This window comes from Natrix helvetica, assembly GCF_964273705.1.
Source record: "Natrix helvetica genome assembly, chromosome: 4".
Classification (NCBI taxonomy): domain Eukaryota; kingdom Metazoa; phylum Chordata; class Lepidosauria; order Squamata; family Natricidae; genus Natrix; species Natrix helvetica.
The window spans coordinates 9,247,308-9,266,998 of record NC_138550.1 but is presented as its reverse complement, the minus strand read 5'-3'; the positions used below and the strand labels follow the sequence as shown (position 1 = coordinate 9,266,998).

The window sequence follows — 19,691 nt, the reverse complement described above, 5'->3', positions numbered from 1 at the left end:
AATCTCATACAATGAGATTCTTATGGAGTTTTTCTCATCTGTGTTCTATTGAAAAGTCTTGGAAGACCCAGGTTCCTCATTAAAATAATCTTCAATTCTGGATTATGTGGTGACAATTCAGAAAATTCAATTCAATCAAGGAAGCCTGATGGAAATTGAGTAGTGTTAGCTTCCATCAATCATTTCATTGGTGGAAGTCGCCAAGATAGAAGCAGTTCCTCTAATTTAAATGGTACACATCATTACATTTTTAATATATTTTAATATAATACTATAGCTAGCAAGATGTTGACGATTCTCAGGCTGCCATTCAGTTGTTGACTATTGTTTCATTCCTCCTTCATTGTTTTTTTTTAAAATAAATGTTTTATAATTGGATCACAGAGAACTTCTATTAGAAATATCTTTATGCATGGGACAACCCAGTATAAAATGGACATCTTTAGTTATCGTCAAAGCACCACCCATTGGCTTTCACAATTCCTAACAAAGTTATGGTCATAAAATTCAGTACAACTGAAGGATTTTTTATAAATCTCATGCGTTTGTCTTATCTTGTAAGATTTCAAAAGAGAATGCCTAAGTGTCCAGCATTCTCATCTTAGATGAGAGCATTTGGAGACTTGCAAGATTTTGATAGACAGTTTTATGTAAGTAGGAAGGGAGGCAGATGGGACAGGGGAGGGGAAGAAGAAGGGGGAGGGAAGAAGGGAAGGGAGGGAGGAGAGGAGAAGAGAGAACAGGAGAAAAAAGGAAGGGAGAGGAGAGAAGGGAGGGAGGGAGGGAGGGAGGGAGAGGGACAGAAGGGAGGAAGGAAGGAAGGGGAGAGGACAGGAGAAAGAAGGAGAGGAAGGAAGGGAGAAGAGAGGAGAGGAGAAAGAAGGAGAGGAAGGGAGGGAGGGAGAGGAGAGGACAGGAGAAGGAAGGGAGGAATAGGAGAGGGGAAAGAAGGAAAGGAGAGAAAGGAAGAAAAGGAGAGGAGAAAGAAGGAAGAGAGAGGAAAGGAGAGGAGATGAAAGGAAAGAAGGGAAGGGAAGGAGATAGATTTAATGTTTGACACACTTGAGAAGATTGACCTTTTTTCTAGCTCTTTGAAATAATTAAATTAGAAGCAGAATATCCCTATAGCACAAGGAGTAATCTCTGATCAAACCTTAAGCCACTAATTCTTCAATCTATATTTTATTCCTTGTTATTCAATTGGCATGGGCTGACTACTTTAACAAAATACCTAAAAGTGAAGTCCCAATAAACCTTGCCCGGTTTTTATCAGGTAACATTGGTGAATTCACTTAATCCAAGATTTGTCTACAGAGAACATAATCAACAAGGAACTAGCCAAGTAAGACAGTTCAAACCCTAACAGATCAAAATTCATCCCACCTTTGAAAGGAATCTAAAAGAACGCTATTTATCCTCCACCAACAGGCTGATTATTATGATTATACACGTCAAGAGTTGCTGGAGCGACTCCAATTGCAGTTAAATGACTAGTGTAATTAATTGCACAGTGCATGCACACTTAATTTTGAGGATGAATACTTTGAGAAAGTTTTGCATATTGCAACATCATCTGCTGCTCAGAGTTTCACTTAATTTCAATTAAGATGCATTCTGTGGGCCATCCTTTTTCAAAGCTATTGTGCTTATTATTTTTAATTAGAAAGAGACACGAGTTGAGTAAGATAGTACGTCTGTTTCTTTTGCATCCCCCCCTCTAAGTATTCATGTCTTTATGTACTGTATGTCTTGAATTGATTTATTCAGCCTCCCGCACAAAATGGCACAGGATGGGGAATACAATTTTTTAAAAAGAAACAGGGAGAACAGGAATAAGCTGTTGTAAAATATAAAATCACGTTGAAGGCAGTTAGCACCCACCCCTCTCCTAGAAAACTGAAATATTTTAGGAAATATTAAAAGGGCAGAATATTTGCCCTAAAAGCCAGGCTGAAAGTCACACACACCCCAACACCATCTTTGTCAATGGGCCATTAAGGCCTGAGCCAGTCTATTCTGCATAACAAAGATCTACCTCCTTCAGGCAGAGCCATAATAGGAATCCCAAAGCCCTTTCATTACATCATCACCCAGCAACAGCTCAACCAAGCTTGGGACTCAAAAAACACAACCTACAAAGTTACCCCTGCATGGTCTCGTGGGAATCTGACAACCAATCAGAATACAAGCTCAAATTCAAAACCTCAGAGAGGGTATAAAACCCAGGCACTCTCAGCATCTCTTCCCTCACCCCCTCACCCCCCTGACCTCAAACCAAGTGGTCCTGTCCACCATTAAAAGCATCTTTCAAAAGCAGCCTCCATATTTCCAGTGGCTTTCTCCCCCACTTGGAGCTGAACCCAGAAGGACATTTCTTCCAACAGCTTAAAAAAAGCAGGCTGGATTTCTGATTCTTCAGTGATAGACATTATTTAAGTCATTTAGCCAAGGAATAAAAAGATGTTTTGTGGCATGGAAAGCAGGAATAGAGTCAAGGGTCACCACCGTGCAGGTTTCATGTCTCACTCTTACTGTCTCTTGAAGTTTCTTCTACCTTTATATACATACATTCATACATACATTCATACATACATACATACATACATACATACATACATACATACATACATACATATGAAGAGATCCCTATGGATGAGAATGTGATTAGGAAAATATTAGAATGTGCAGAAATGAATAGGTTAACACTCAAAATTAAAGAGAAGGAACAATCTGATTATTATAAGGTATAGGAATTATTTTATCAATGGTTAGAGAATAATTATTTATATATTATTTTGATTCGAACATCATCTTCCATTAAACAGTGTGTCGTCTGGGTACAAATATTTTGTGTAAATATTTTATACAATAACAATTACAATTCACAGCCATACTTACCATTTAATCTATTCTTAACTTAATGCTACTATATACCATACCTAATACTATAACAATTCTCTTCTTACTTAACTTTGTTAAAACGTTTTCCCCATTTCACTTTTCAGCTTTTCTTCCCCCACTTTTCATATTTATTCTCTAACCATTGATAAAACAATTCCTATCTTTTATAATAATCAGATTGTTCCTTTTCTTTAATTTCGAGTGTTAACCTATTCATTTCTGCACATTCTAATATTTTCCTAATCACATCCTCATCCATAGGGATCTCTTCATTTTTTCAATTTTATGCAAATACAATCCGAGCTGCAGTTATTATGTGAATTATCAAATATATAGTTTCTTTACTGTAAGTTTCTGGTAAAATCCCCAGCGTTTATTTTCTCCCCTCTATTTCTTTTTGTTTATATTATGATAGGCTCTCTCATCTGGAATACGTCTTTATTTAATACAGTATATTTGTCAAATCAGAATGGGAAAGCTTATAATTATCTATAGACCTGTCATGTAAAGGGAGGAGAAGCTACCACATTTTAAAAAAAAAATCTTTCGGCACCCAGCCGTGGTGGATTCTTTATATTCAATTTAGATATTTTTGACATTTGGGAGGGAGGTGTCTCTTTTTCCCTTTCTTTTGTACAAAAGAAAACATTTCCCCCTCTATTGTTACTATTCGATGTGAGTTTCCACACACAAAACAACCCAAAGCACACAGAGAAGTTCCCTGAACAATCACAACTTATGGAAGCAAGTTGTTCCACTGATTGATTGTTCTAACTGTCAGGAAATTTCTCCTCAGTTCTAAATTGCTTCTCTCCTTGATTAGTTTCCACCCATTGCTTCTTGTTCTACCCTCAGGTGCCTTGGAGAATAGTTTGACTCCCTCTTCTTTGTGGCAGCCCCTGAGATATTGGAAGACTGCTATCATGTCTCCCCTAGTCCTTCTTTTCATTAAACTAGACATACCCAGTTCCTGCAACCGTTCTTCATATGTTTTAGCCTCCAGTCCCCTAATCATCTTTGTGGCTGAGGATGGGGCTCCAGCATGCGTCCAAAAGTTCAGAAGACAAAACCTCTGGTCCCGGTGACCAACCCAGATTGGATCCTGCAACATTATCCTGAGACATATATATTCGCCTTCATTTGTTAGTTTTTCTATTTTGTATTTTATCCATCTTGGAAAATGAAAATAAACATACTTTTTTTTAAAAAGGAGGAGGAGAAATTGAAAGCTAATGTGGTAGAGTGGTTGGTAGGAATGGTCAGAATATAATCTTATCTTCACGGGACAACTGATGTTCTTGTTTTTGTAAACGATGAAAAGGAAAAACCTGATGGGAGGAGCACATGGCACAACATAGGAAATCAAATCCAACAGGACAAGATTCAGTGGTCCATCTACATTTGAAAGGCAAAGGCCACTCTTTTGAAGACAGCAAAGTCCACATTTTGGATAGAAAATGTGCCACACAAAACTATGTGATCGGGCTTGATAAATTGACACTTAAAGCTTGAAAATTAATGAATAGTTACAATCGGGCTTGCTACATTAACACCTAAAGCTTGAAAATTAATGTAGAATGTATAACTCCTTAGCATCAGAGTGTGTTAATATAAGGCAACTGGTAGATGGAACAGAGTTTTTTTCAGGTGGGGAGGGGGAGTAGAATGTCTAAACTCCCAACCTGCAGGCCAGATGAGTCACGCACTCATGGCCACACCCATGCCTGGTCTAGCGAAGGGGTTGCATCAGAGCGTGTTAATATAAGGCAACTGGCAGTTGGAACAGAGTCCCTTTCAGGAGGAGAGGGGGAGTAGAACGTCTAACTCCTTAGCATGTGTTAATATAATATTGTATAAGAAATACTGATGATCTGATTGTCATTTTAAAAAACCCTTTCTTAGTAAACACCTAGAAGCCAAGAGGAACATACATGCCAAATTTGAAGTTTGTACGCTTTACAGTTCTGGAGATTTCGTGATCAGTGATGGTATTTAGCTTTTATATATACACATTGAGCAGGCCTCTCTCAACAGAGGGAGAGGGATAACACACCACCTATGGGCAGTCTACAACACTGCACATTCCAAGAAGATTCCACAATTGCTCTCTGATACAGGTGGCCCTGGGGGCAAGAGAGTGCTAACAACCAGATGACTACAAAGAAATACAATCCTTCCATTCCCCCACCCCAATCCGGTCAGAACATATCCATCCTTTCCCCCCCACCATCCAATCTCAACTGTCAGTACCTATCCTTCCATTCCCCCTGATCTCCAACTTGGTGATTCTGTGTTGTTGTTAGTTGTGAAGTCATGTCTGACCCATCGCAACCCCATGGACAATGTTCCTCCAGGACTTCCTGTCCTCTACCATCCTCTGGAGTCCACTTAAGCTCATGCCTACTGCTTCCGTGACTCCATCCAGCCACCTCATTCTCTGCCGTCCCATTCTTCTTTTTCCCTCAATCGTTCCCAGCATGAGGCTCTTCTCCAGGGAGTCCTTCCTTCTCATTAGGTGGCCACAGTATTTGAGTTTCCTCTTCAGGATCTGGCCTTCTAAAGAGCAGTCAGTATTGATCTCCTCTAGGACTGACCGATTGGATCACCTTGCAGTCCAAGGGACTCACAGGAATCTTCTCCAGCACCAGAGTTCAAAGGCTTCAATTTTTTGGTGCTCAGCCTTCCTTATGGTCCAACCTTCACAGCCATCCATCGCAACTGGGAAAACCTGGTGCAATTGGTGATTCTGTACTTTTTTTAAATCGCTGAGTGATGGGCAGGAAGTAAGATCCTTGCGGCATGTTATCCTTCAGCTCCAGAAGGGAGTACAAGTGGCATGGAACACAGCAATATTTGGAAAGCTTCTATAGAAATGGAAATAATCCCGCTTTAAATTGCCAGGTTTTACACCGATGCCATGGCGACTGCTTTTTTCTCAAGCTGGTTTCCCGTTACAGACCGAACCGCAAATGCACACACGGCCATTGACAATGCGTGAGTCTGAAAAAGTACCGCGGCAAAGTCATTCTCTGTAGCCTTTCACAAAATGCACAATAATGGGCCTCCTTCCTCCCCTACCCACACCCCTTCTGTTCTTTTCTTCAGAAGCTGCTTGGGTGAACAATATGCCCTTCTGCAAACGGCTCCGAACGGAACAAAGGCTCTGTGTGCTGCAGAAATTTTGCCTTTCCCCAAGAATAAAAGAGCGAGGCAGCTCCCGTGTGAATTTATCCAAGTGGAGAGCAAACATTCAAACAATCGTTTCAGGGCCTCCCTTGTCATGCACCTCGCGGCTTCCGGTTCCCTCAAATGACTTTTTATTTTCTCTCTCTCTCTCTCTCGTTTTGGTACTGTACAGTTGCAGAGTCCTTAACTGCCTCTTAGCATAAGTGGACGGTGCCTTTGGAACTTGTGGAAAAGGCCGCACTGAACCACAGGATTCCTATAGAATCGCCTCCCGCGAGATCTGATGGTGACTTCAAACAGGATGGCTTTCAAAAAAAAGATGCTGTGTATATTTTGGTTAGCCGTAAAAGGAAGCCAGGATGCCAAAGATCATCAAAGCTGACACCAGAGCACAGAACAATTCAAAGTAGTAGTGCAACTGAGTAGTGCAGTTAATTGACGATAACTGAGTTGGAAGGGACCTTGGAGGTCTTCTAGTCCAACCCCCCTGCACAGGCAGGAGACCCTATACCGTTTCAGACAAATGGCTATCCAACATCTTCTTAAAGAGTTCCACTGTTGGGGCATTCACAACTTCTGGAGGCATGCCGTTCTCACTGTTAGGAAGCTTCTCCTTAGTTCTAGGTTGCTTCTCCATGCGCCTTCAGCATTTAGTCATGCCAGCCACATGACCAAGGAGACGTCTTCGGACAGCAGTGGCTCTTCGGCTTAGAAACGATGAGCACCGCCCCCTAGAGTCGGGAACGACAAGCCCATATGTGCAAGGGGAACCTTTACCTTACTATAAAGTCCATCTAATGCTTTATTTGGTTTCCCCAAATGGCCCTGACTGCTTCCTTGGCACTAGCATTTAAGATGTGTGGCCTGTACTTCCAGGATTAGCAAACAAAACATTAAGATTAGTAACTGCTGAATGCCTGATTCTTTCATTTCCCCTTTTAAAAGCATCTAAACTGGGAATTATCACTCCATCTGTTGGCACCAAATGCACACTTCTGGGTTGTACGAAAGAATTGTTTAAAAGTAATTCATTTATTTCATCAGTTGATTTCTTTGTGTACAAAACAGGCCACTTGAGTTTCCAGAAGTTTTTTTTATCAATCAAATCAAAGATAAAAAATAGATGATAACTCCCTATGACCTAGCCCATCGTCAACCAAGTGCAGGTAGTCCTGGATTTATGGTCACAATGGGACCAGAATTTCCATTGCTAGGCAAGGTGGTTGTTAAGTGAGTCGTGCCCAATTTTATTACTTCTTTGTCACTAAGTGAGTCACTGAAGTTGTTAAGTGAATCCAGCTTTTCCCATTGACTTTGCTCATCAGAAATCAACTGGAAAGATCACAAACGGTGATCATATACTGGTGACCAAGTTCCCAAATTATGTTCATGTGACCATGAGAATGCTGTGATGGTCATAAGTGTGAGGACCATCCTATGTCTCATCGCTGACCGGCTGAATTTGCATGCTTTCCCCACCTGAAGCCTTGGGGCTGTCCTGCTGCAGCTGTGCTTCAACCAAATCCCTCTCGGATGGCTGCTTGAAGACATTGACCAATTCCCCTCCAGATGTGCCCAGAACTGGCTCATCCTCCTCCGAGCTGACATCTGGAGAGCTATCTGGGGAAGCATGAGGGAGGGGAGTCATCGCAGACTTGAATTTGCTGATATTTTAGGTGTTCAAACTCTACTGTCAACCATGATTGCTTGAATAAATCAATATTAGCAGTATTCATACAATGATTAAACAACAGCCAAGTTGAATTCAAGTTAATGAAAATTAAACAAATCATCTTACCTTGTCCGAATCAAAGCTTCAACAGATGTAGAGTAAATCTTCCCTATTCATAAAAAAAAACTTGCATTGCTTGTCTCTGTTGTCTTGGAGTAGACAAATCCATTCAAGGGTTGCAGCTACTCAAGGTAGCACTAGCAATAGCATTTAGACTTATATACCGCTTCACAGTGCTTTCCAGCCTTCTCTAAGCTGTTTATAGAGTCAGCATATTGCGCCTAACAATCTGTGTCCTCATTTTACTGACCTCGGAAGGATGGAAGACTGAGTCGACCTTGAACCGGTCAGGATCGAACTCCTGGCAGTGAGCAGAGTTAGCCTGCAATACTGCATTCTAACCACTGCTCCATCACGGCTCTACAGAACAGCAACGTTGTTATTTCTAGGGTGTCTCACCACATATAATACGATGGTCGTAGATCAAGATGGAGAGGCAGCTGTAAATATTTAATAAGCCATATTTCTGGAGAACAGCAGAAAAGACCAATCCAGAAGGAACAAAACAACATCCAATGGGGATTATTTGGTCATGGAAGATAACTGAACTGAACTCTGAGTAATTAACACCACCAAGCAACAGATACATTCACCACATTATAAGATCAAATAATGCAGAACGTGCAATAATGAATTTGACAGCAACAGAGGAAATGTATATGTAGGAGGGAAAATAATAAGGCAGGTGTGGTGATAATGATGGAAAATCTCAGACTGCGCTCCAATGGGAAATCATCCCTCTTTATGAAATCTTCGAAAATACTATTTGAGCAGCTATCTTTCCAACATCAGTGTCATTTTATAATCAAAACTACTCCAGGGGCAGTGTAATTAAGCCCTACACTGTAGCGTGGTAGATCAAAATTAAAAAAACATGTCCGTTGTCTAGGGCAGGTTGCTCCTAAAACTCAAAGGTTTTGGAATTGATGCTCCTCGCATTCTTAATCATGTGTCTGAGTGTGTCTTTGTGTAGCAGATGTTGTAATTGCTGTACCTTCTGTATAAGCTTTGTGCTCCAATCTGGCATACATATGCGCATGTATAGAGATATTATTGCTTACATACTTCTCTTAAGCTCATTGTAAAAAAAAAAAAATTGTCCAGCAGAAATGAAGGCTGGTTTTGATTATTTGATGTAGGGATCCAAGAAATTGTAATCTTTTTTTTCCCCATTCTTTTTACAGCAGCGGATTAGGAGGGAGTTAGTTGGAAATTAAAACAACACCAAGTTTGTTGTTAATTAAATTACCTTCACCTGGTTAACTGCGAGCTGCAAAGAGCATGTAACCAAGTCAGATGGTTTACAAACTCTGTATCCAACTCAACCCAAAAACAATGTGGAACAATTCAACAAGAGTTCAGTTCTTTATTTGCTTACACACAGTAGACAGAATCTAACCAGACTAAACTCTTACCCCTCTCAGGGAGATTCTAAGGAGTCACTATCTTTACTTTCTTCCTATGCCCCCTATTTAGCCCTGGCATATGTTGTCTCGTGTCTTACAAGAAAGTTTGGAGATTTTAAGGGGACATACAACGTGCGGTCAGATTATTGTAGCACAGATCATATCTCCCAAACCTGGATACTGGACAGGTCATACCTTCTGGTTACCATAGGGTTTAGAGATATGATAAGGATTTGCCACGCTCATCCTGGGTCTCTAAAAGGGCACGAGTATTTTGTTTTACAAAAGTAGTGCTGTGTGTCCGGATTATATGCAGGAGTGGGATTCAGCTGGTTCGGACTGGTTCAGGTGAACCAGATGCTAATTTTACATTTGGTTTGCCGAACTGGTCGTTGCAAGGACTGGCTGGCTCTGCCCACCCCACCCTGCCCCTCCCAGGAGTCTCCACACGGCCTGTTTCGGATGCCAGGTAAGTGCATGGAGTTTCTGGGAGGGCAAAAAACAGGCCTCCCGGAAGTTCCAGAAGTCTGGAAATGGGCCACCGGAGCTGAGGAGAGATTGTTTTTGACCTCCTGGAGGCTTGAGAAAAGTCTCCAGTGCCTGGGGAGGGTGAAAATGCCCCCTCCCCCTGCCATGCAGGTGCAGCAGTGACGTGCAGGCAGGGGAGGCAGGGGAGGCAGAGCCTCCCCACTCTCATCATGAAAAAAAATTACTCCAGGAAGCCGCAAAAGTGGCTGGGAGAGGCACGTGGCTTGGTTTAGCCTCCCTGGACATTGCAGCAGCAGCCCCAAATGCATCGATCTCACCATTTTTTGCATCGGGCGAGCCCGGGATCCTTGCAAGGGGAATGGGACCATGTGTGCAGGAGGCTCCTCAGCGCCAGCCTCACATCAGTGCAGCTGCGGTTCCCTTCATGTTGGCTAAGGAAGGAGGGGAATGGGACCACGTGTGCAGGGGAAGGGAACCGCGGCTCATGCTGATCTGAGGCTGGCGCTAAGGAGCCTCCTGCACACGTGGTCCCATTCCCCTTGCAAGGATCCCCGGCTCGCCTGATGCAAAAAATGCCTAGGTAACATCATCAGTGCTAGAAGGGAGTGGGGGGGGGGGAGGAGGAGAAAGGAGAAGTTTCTCTTCTCAGAAATGTCTTCTCAGTGGAGCTGTGGCAGCCGGCCTGTCCTTTCAGGAGCTCCACTGAGAAGACATTTCTGAGAAGAGAAACTTCTCTGGTTGGGCTGTGCCCGTGCGATCGGAGCAACCACGACGTCACCAGCCTCACCAGCCATAAACCTCACCGCACGTCACTGAGGTGCAGGAGGCTGAGTAGTCTATGCCCACTATGGCCACATCCACCCAGCAACCTGGCAGAGAACTGCTAAAATCTTTGAATCCCACCCCTGGTTATATGATGGTATGCTGCAAGAACTACCACAACCGAAACTGGGTTCGATCAACTGTTGAATAGGTGAAATATGCTGTGTTCATAAGACTAGAATGAATCAATCATAATCCATGGCAGAAAAGATTGATTGATGATTGGTTGGTTGGTTGGTTATGAACCATCAGTTTAGGGATGATGCTTAACAATCACATAAATAAAGGTTCACCAAAACATCCATACCATTTCCCATCTTGGCATTTCCAATCTTCTAACAGTGCACTCATCATTGATGTAACTTAATCCTATCTAATTTGCTGCTTGTTGTCATCTTCTCTTTCTTTTCACCTTTCCTGACATCGTGGATGTCTTAGATAATATGCCCAGAATTTGATCATTGGATTCATGTGGGTATCAAAGTGACAACTCTGAATTGATTGGTTCTATCATCTATTGATTTCTTGGTATTCTCAGGGGTTTTGGAGTTCTTGATGTTCTCTGTTCTTAGTTGTTTGCTTGCAGATGTTTCATCACCCAACTTGGTAACATCATCAGTACAAGTGACACAGGTTTGCTGCCTGTGTATATATATATATAGTAGCTTTCCCTACGATAGTTTTGCGGGAGTGTGGTTTCCTCCTTGATAACTCCTTGATTAAAGTATTGTTTTCAACCTGATTGTTTGTCTGGGGCTGATCCCTGCTTATCTGACTATTGGCTGCAGGAGGGGAAATATCCTAGTCTGTTTTTCCTTCCTAGGACTTTTTAGTGTCTCTTTTGAATGGTTGGCAAATGTGTTCATCTCTATGTCTGTGTTGATGAGTAATTTGTCTGAATGCCATGCTTCTAGGAATTGCCTAGTATTTTTGGCTTGGGCTTGATCTAAAATACTAATAGTTTCCCAGTTGAAATTGTCCTTGAGTCTGTCCAATTTCATGAGATTAAGAATTTTTCATCATTTCTTCACACCGTTAATTGGTATTTGTGGGTGTGTTTTGCGAGTCTTCTGCATGTGTGTCTTACATTGTGGCTGTTACATTGTACAGTATGTTGTTGTTCTGACCCCTCTCCCTCCATGCCTATGAACAAGCCAGAACACAGGCTTGGCTGTTTGCCACTGTTTAATTGCAAGATAACAAACCCTTTGGCTGAGGGCCCAGGTAACTCACGTACAAGAAAAACAAACCAGTTATTCAAACACGACTCTAAGACATAGACTTTCTTCACTGCTAATTTCGAACTGTTGTTTCCTGCAAATGTCCCCCTCCCAACGCCTCACCTATAAGCTCTCTTGGGAGGGGCCAATCCACAACCACCTGAGCTGAATTATCTTCTATGAGCCTGCCTACGTAATTGCTGCTTATGTTTCTCAGCCCTTCTCACTCTAGCATCAGGGACAAACTGCCTTTGATCCTCCACACTGCTCCATGCCTCAGGTGCCTCCTGGTGGCCAACCAGCCCCTATGGTGCCTGCTCTGAATCTGAACCCTGCACAGGGTCCTCCACATCATCCAGGGCAGACTCAAATGATCCCTCGCTATCCGAGTCCATCAGCAGTTCAACCAGATCCTGCTGAGCCACAACAGTTGTAGATGACTTCTACTTGTTCTTCTTAGACTGCTGGGCCCTTTGGTTTGTTTAAGATGTTTTGGAGGATTTTAGATGCTTTGTGTGCTACAAAGATGCCAAATGATTGTTCTCATCAGTTAGTTGTTTCTGAGATATCTTTAATATAGGGGAGAGTTATCCCGTTCATGGATTGTAGCTGATGAATAGCACTGATGGTGTTACTTAGTTTGGGTAATGAAGTGCCTGCAAGAAAGCAATCAAACTCAGGGAGCACCAAGCAACCCTCATTTCAACCCTGAGCTGCAAATATTCTGCTTTATTGGTAAGATTTCTGTTTCCTGGTGGTAAGCAAAGGAAAGCAAGAACCCTGAGCAAAATGGCAGAGTGTGTATATATATATGTGTCATTATTTCACTTCTCGGCAACCCTGCTGCTCAGAGCCATCTGTTGGGGATGCTTTAATTTCTGCACTGAGCAGGAGGTAGGGACTCAATTACTTAAATTCCCCCTTTATAGCTGTAGGATATTGCTGAAGATCACTGGTAAGGTTTTGATGCAAGTAATAGTAGAAACCCAGAGACTGGAAACAGCATAGCCCATTACCAGCTGTTTGGCAGGCTACTGAGGGCCATGGGGAAAAGAGGACTTCCTGGAAACTTACTCGTAGCTGTTTGGAGGGCTGCCAGAAAGCATTGGAGGAGAAGACATCTGCATGAAGACCACTGGAAGCCAGGGGTAATCTACCTAAGCAGTGTCAACGGGCGGCGCCCAGGATTAGAGCCTTCTCTGTGATGGGTCCAACCCTCTGGAATGACCTCCCCCCCCCCCGATATTAGAATTACTACCGACCTCCGCTCCTTCCGACAGAAACTTAAGACCCACCTGTTCCAATTAGCTGGCCTAGCTGATTTATAGTCCCACTTTCAACCTCCTGGCAAACACCTTATTCTGGGGTAATTTTTAAGGGTAATTTTAATTTATATTTGAATTTTAATTTATTGTACAGTGTATAACCTACCTCCTCTGTCTATTTATGTATATCTACCTATATTTTTGTATTTACATTGTTTTAATATGTCTGTACACCGCCCCGAGTCCTGTTTAGGAAAGGGTGCGGTCTATAAATTAAAGATTATTATTATTATTATTATTATTATTATTATTATTATTATTATTATTATTATTATTATTATTATTATTATTATTATTATTATTACCTGTGCTCTGCATCCTTTGAGACAATGGGAGGCTAGACTTTACGTCTGAGCTGAACTGGGATTTCTGAGAAGGCATTTTTCTGAGACAGAGAAAAAAGGTTGAGATGCACCATTTTCTCTCCCTCCCTCCATGCTGTTCTACTTCATTCCCTCACTCCTTTCTCCTTCATTTCCCATTTCAATGAATGCTGCTCTAAATAAACTTACTTTCTGTTTTCCTCAGTCAGAATTTCCTTGCTGGGTTAGACTTGGGTTGCCCATCTTGACACTTTTGGGTACTTGCAACTTTGGGACTACAATGCTCCTCTTTCATAGAGAAATAAGGGCTTTGGTTTCTATTTTCACAAATGAAATTTTTAAAAAAAGGTTACATCAGAAAGAGGAGGAGGCGGAGAGGGGGGAAGAGGAGGAGGAGAGGAGGAGGAAGAAGAAGGAGGAGGAGGAGAGGAAGGAAGAGGAGGAGGAGACAAAGAAGAAGGAGGCAGAGGAAGAGGAGGAGGGGAGAAAGGAGGAGGAGGAGGAGAATAAATAATAATCCTTTTCTCATTCTAAGTTCTTAGTCCTGAAGAATCCAAAAGGAAGCTGGCCTTGGAAACATGGTAGGAACTGAAACCCATATGACAACAAAGCAAGGATACCTATCTGTCATGAAGAAGAAAATTACTGTGAATAGAATTGTAGGCATGCGTAAGATTATTACGTAGGACAACCTAGGGCAGGAGTATCAAACTCAAGGCCCGGGGGCCAGGGCCAGCCTGCTGAGTGCTTAAATCTGGCCCACGGCGCCACCCTGTTAAAACAGCAAAGGACCGGCCTGCAGTGCCTCTGCCAGCGCAAAATGAGTTTGGGAGAGGAGGCCGTTACCGCCAAAAACGGAACTCACGAGCACTGCAGGTGGCACTCCCAACTCCATTTTTGCTCACAGAGGGTTGCAGGAGGCTATCGCAGCTGAAAACGGAGCTCGGGTGCCCGATTTTGCTGACAGAGCTCTGGGAGCACCACAGGTTCCCCGACACAAGTGACGTCGAGCGGGCCGCACACCCCCCAGCCCCCCCAAGGTCAAACACAACCCTGATTGTGGCCCTCAATGAAATCGAATTTGATCCCCCTGAATCTAAGGTTATATAAAATGGATTTTATTATTTTTTGAGAGGGGTGGAGATGACTGTAGGGCATGAATAGTGTCCTTGGCAAAACACCACGCAACACTTTCCCTTTCCAGATGGCTAGTATTCATTAACTTCCCGAGGAAGGCGTGAGTAAGAGCCCTATTTGCAATGATTTACCATGGCTGTTGTCCCTACCGGTTCCTTCTGTGCTTCAGTGGCTCTCCCTGTCTCAAACAGAACATGGTTTCTCCACCCAACCTCTCTCAAGCTGCCACACAAGGGGAGCCTTTGCAAACACGTGCTTTGACATTGGCAGGCCGCTTCAGCCATCTCACACTATTTGGTCGCCATGGCAATCGTTTTGGTGGTGGGGAAATTTCTTGGTTTTTCGCGGGCTCACATGCCAGGGAACATTTTCTTCCAACTGTTCTTTTTAAGCAAGCCTCTTTGTTGAGATGCCAGGCCCTTGGTTTGGAGACACTTAATGGAAAAAATAGAAACTGGTAGGTTGACTTCCATGAAAATAACTGTTTACTGACCCTGCTGAAGAATGGAGACCCATGAGAACTGGGTTAAAGAGAACGTATTGTATTGTATTGTATTGTATTGTATTGTATTGTATTGTATTGTATAACTGCAGTATTGCCTAAGTAGAGATATTTTTATTTATTCTAATGTAGGGTTCCAAGAGAGAGAGGGGGGGAAAGAAGAAAAACTTACAACAAGCAGACAATAAAGTGCATTTTGTTAAACCGGAAAGAGTGGCGATCATTATTTTATTTATTTATTTTATTTATTAAGCTTGCCAAACACGTACGAGATCACAGGTATAAGTAGAGATATTTTTATTTATTCTAATGTAGGGTTCCAAGAGAGAGGGGGGGGGAGAAGAAAAACTTACAACAAGCAGACAATAAAGTGCATTTTGTGAAACCGGAAACAGTGGCGATCATTATTTTATTTATTTATTTTATTTATTAAGCTTGTCAAACACGTACGAGATCACAGGTATAAGTATAAACATGGACATGAACACAGTAAATGGGGACAGTAGGACAAGGACGGTAGGCATACTGGTGTGCTTATGCACGTCCCCTACAGACCTCTTAGGAATGGGGTAAGGTCCACGGTAGACAGTTTGAGGTTAAAGTTATGGGGGGTTTGAGGATGTAACAACGGAGTCAGGTAGAGCATTCCAGGCGTTGACCCCTCTGTTGCTGAAGTCGTATTTTCTGCAATTGAGTTTGGAGCGGTTTACTTTGAGTTTGCATCTATTGTTTGCCCTTGTATTATTGTGGTTGAAGCTGAAGTAGTCACTGACAAGTAGGATGTTGTAACAGACAATTTTGTTTACTACGCTTAGGTGAGACCTTAATTTGGTGTAGTTTTAGGTTGTCCAAGCCCAAAATTTCGAGCCTGGTGGCATAAGGGATTCTATTGTGAGCAGAGGAGTGGAGGACTCTTCTCATGAAATACCTCTGGACTTGCTCAATTGTATTAATATCCAATATACAGTGTGGATTCCAGGCAGACAAGCTGTATTCGAGAATTGGTCTGGCAAAGGTTTGGTGCACAGTGCAATGTCACGAAATTACGTCACATTAAAAATTAAAAATGCAAAAATTACATTATGTGTTGGTTTTTTCCACAGGTAATTTGACCTTAGGCACCCAACACGTGCAAGATTCCAAGATGGGTTTTGTGATCAATGCGATATACTCCATGGCTCATGGCCTCCACAACATGCAAACGACCCTGTGTCCAGGCTATGCGGGACTCTGTGATGCCATGAAGCCAATCAATGGACAGAAACTCCTGGATTCGCTGATGAAGTCCAATTTCACCGGGGTTTCTGGAGATATGATCTCGTTTGATGAGAATGGAGACTCACCAGGACGGTACAGTATATATTTCACCGTCTAGAAAACACAGATTTTTTTAGAACGTCATCAGCTTACAGATGAGACACCTTAATGTAGTTCTCCTTAAGGTGATCAGCACACTTGCTAGTATTGTTGTTGCAGCAGAATAGGGAGCACTAATGAGGGCAGTGCAATTTATGCCAGCATAACTTCCTAATAACTCATACACTGCAGCCAATTGGTCCAATCCATAGTATCTCCAAGAAGCAGCTTGTGGGAACATTTAGATCATTTTGGAAAATGAAGGGCTTCAGTCTATTGGAGCACACAGTTGAGGTCTAAGAAGTCCATGGCCATCACTATAGAGACCCATGTTTTAACGGCTCAGAAGATAGGCTCAAATAGAATTTATTTAATCTAGGTCAGGGGTCAGCAACCCATGGCTCTGGAGCCGCATGTGGCTCTTTCATCCCTCTGCTGTGGCTCCCTGTCGCCGATCAGCTCCACAATTGAAAGGGCTTTTGGTTAGGACAGGTAGAGGAAAAAGGACGCCGTTCTAGGGGAAGACTCTATGGTGGGGCAACCTGACTTTCAATTGGCTCCAGAATTGAATGGGGGGGGGGGGTTTCCGGTTAGGACCTTTGTGGCTCTTTGAGTGTTTAAAGTGCCAACCCCTGATCTAGGGGTCAGCGTTCTAAATACCATGCATGAAATCAATCAGAGACCAAGGCAGAATCATCCTTAAAGTTCCAATTTAATCATACAGGCAAGTTAGCGCGTCTGTGGAATTCCAACTCTGATCTTCTTCCTGGAATTCCACCCAGTTGAAAGTTCATGATCTATCCCCACACCCCACAATCCATCACATGTTCCAATCATCATCTTCCACGCTGGCATCTACACCCCTCTGCTTCCGGTCAGGTGCAGAGGTGCGGAGACAAAAGATGACCTTGAGCTTCTATAAAAGAATGACAATAATACATTCCACAATCCTACTCCTTTCTATTCCCCCCTCCCAACTGCTACACTAATGAAACAGCATAGGAAAATAATAGAAAGTGTGGCAGGCCAAAGATCCTAAAAGAAACATAACTACAGGCCTGACACTAGGTTTTAAAGGACCTAACATTAGTAAACTCAATAGAATTTCTTTATTAGGTTCTTAGACCTCAACTGTGTGCTCCAGTAGACTGAAGCCCTTCATTTTCCAAAATGATCTAAATGTTCCCACAAGCTGCTTCTTGGAGATACAATGCATTGGACCAATTGGCTTCATGCTAACATTTGAATCATGCCTCGCTATTTTGAACTGGCCAGTTGGCAGAACAAATGTCAGTAAAGGCTTCAAATCATTTGAAGATGACATGAAAAAAGCATTTAGCATTTTCTTTGGCAGCCAAATACGTTTTCTCTTTGTCTCTAGTTTGCTTTCTCTCCTAATACCTAGGAGAAGATATCATCCATATCATTCCATCCCAAGCAGAAAAAAATTACATTTTAAACCATATTTATCCCAAAGGTGCTTTTTTTCCCAAAAGGCAAATGGACTTTTTTTGTTTTTTCTTTGAAGACATTTCAGTTCTCATCCAAGAAGCGTCTTCAGTTCTGACTGAATGGTGGGGAATGAAAGGGTTTATGTTCTGACCCCCCTCTGTCCAGTAATGAATGCCGACACAGGCTTAGCTGGATGCCACACTTTAATAACAGGACTACAATTTTGGTGGCTGAAAGCCCAAACACGAACTTACAGATAAGAACCTTGGCAGCAACCCAGACTCCAACAGAATACAGATAATAGCTTCTCCAGCGTGTTACAAACAGAAACAGATCAGACCAGATCACAAATGATGAGCACAATTTTCATAAATATATGTTGATCGCTTGTCATATCTAACATTAATTCTATTGATTTCAATTCAGCCCAAATTTAACAGCCCAATGAACAAAATGTGGTGACTTTATTTTGTGCCTCTTTTCTCGCGGGGGGACCCTCGACTTGATTATGGGTTTAGCTTCAACGGAGTGATCTCTTTTTTTATTATTGTTGGAAAGGTATGAGATCATGAACTTTAAGAAAATGAAGAAGGATCAATACGATTACATCATTGTCGGAAGTTGGGACAACGGTGAGCTGAAGATGACTGATGATGACATTTGGTCAAAGAAAAGTTCTGTCATCAGATCCGTGTGCAGTGAACCGTGTGAGAAAGGAGAGATTAAGGTAAATCCACCTGGTTTGGAATTGCCAATCCCACCGACTCCGTGACCCAGCCTAGGGCAGTATCCCAGACCCTCGCCCACAGGCGCACACAGGGAGAGCACCAAGGACCCCACAGTTCAACCATGAGCTGCAAATAATCTTCTCTATCAGTGACATTGTGGAGTGGTCTAGAGGTGGAGCCCTCCGCCTCACAATCAGGAGGCTGTGAGTTCGATCCTAGGTAGAGGTAGATATTTCTCTCACCGAACAAAACTCCGCATTGGCCAACAGGAAGGGCATCTGGCCATTAAAACACTCTACTAGCTCCATTCAGTTGCCCAGTCTCCATCTTAACAAGGGATTACAGGGTCATTAAATGAAGATGACAATGAAGATCAGTGTCATTGTGAGTTGGGGCACTATATAAATTTGGTTAATACATAAAAATGCATGAATAAATACATTAAATGGTAGAATTTGGAATTCAGCAGACTGTCCATTCTCTCTCCCAACCCCAAGGTAGGAACTGAACTGTAGATTTTAAATAATCATGATTATAAACTACCATGATGAGCAAAAGATCCTGAATGAGTTGGAGTGCACAACAAAACCCAAAAACTTATCTATATAAATGGGCGAGGATCCCTAAACCACTCCTCCAGAAACCATCCTGAACAACTTCGGTTTTTTAACTTTGGTTAAAAAAAATGGATGGATGTCATAAAAGAGCACAAAAACAGAGTCATTTTAATATGTATGTATGTATGTATGTATGTATGTATGTATGTATGTATGTATGTATGTATATATCACACTTGAAAATATATATCACATTAGAAAACATAAGGAATTTAACAATAGGTCCACTGTGTCTTCTTCTCAGGTTATCCGCAAGGGAGAGTCAGCTGCTGTTGGACCTGCACACGATGCAAAGAGAATGAGTTTGTCTTTGATGAATACACATGCAGGGCTTGTGAGCTGGGATCCTGGCCCAGCCACGACCTCACTGGTAAGTGTAGGATAATAGAACATTGACTTATGTATAGGAATGACAACAGAAGATTGCATTTTTGA

At 42.3% G+C, this 19,691-nt stretch overlaps 1 protein-coding gene across 1 annotated transcript in view; it reads left to right on the top strand.

Moving 5' to 3' along the window:
• The window catches only part of GRM5 (glutamate metabotropic receptor 5), a gene marked incomplete at both ends in the record, with an annotated part of 241,386 nt that overhangs the window by 168,698 nt on the left and 52,997 nt on the right, over positions 1-19,691 (top strand). The window contains 4 exon segments of the mRNA XM_081952370.1: positions 16,207-16,453; positions 18,470-18,638; positions 19,501-19,516; positions 19,519-19,626. Of these exon segments, the coding sequence (XP_081808496.1) occupies positions 16,207-16,453; positions 18,470-18,638; positions 19,501-19,516; positions 19,519-19,626 (540 nt within the window).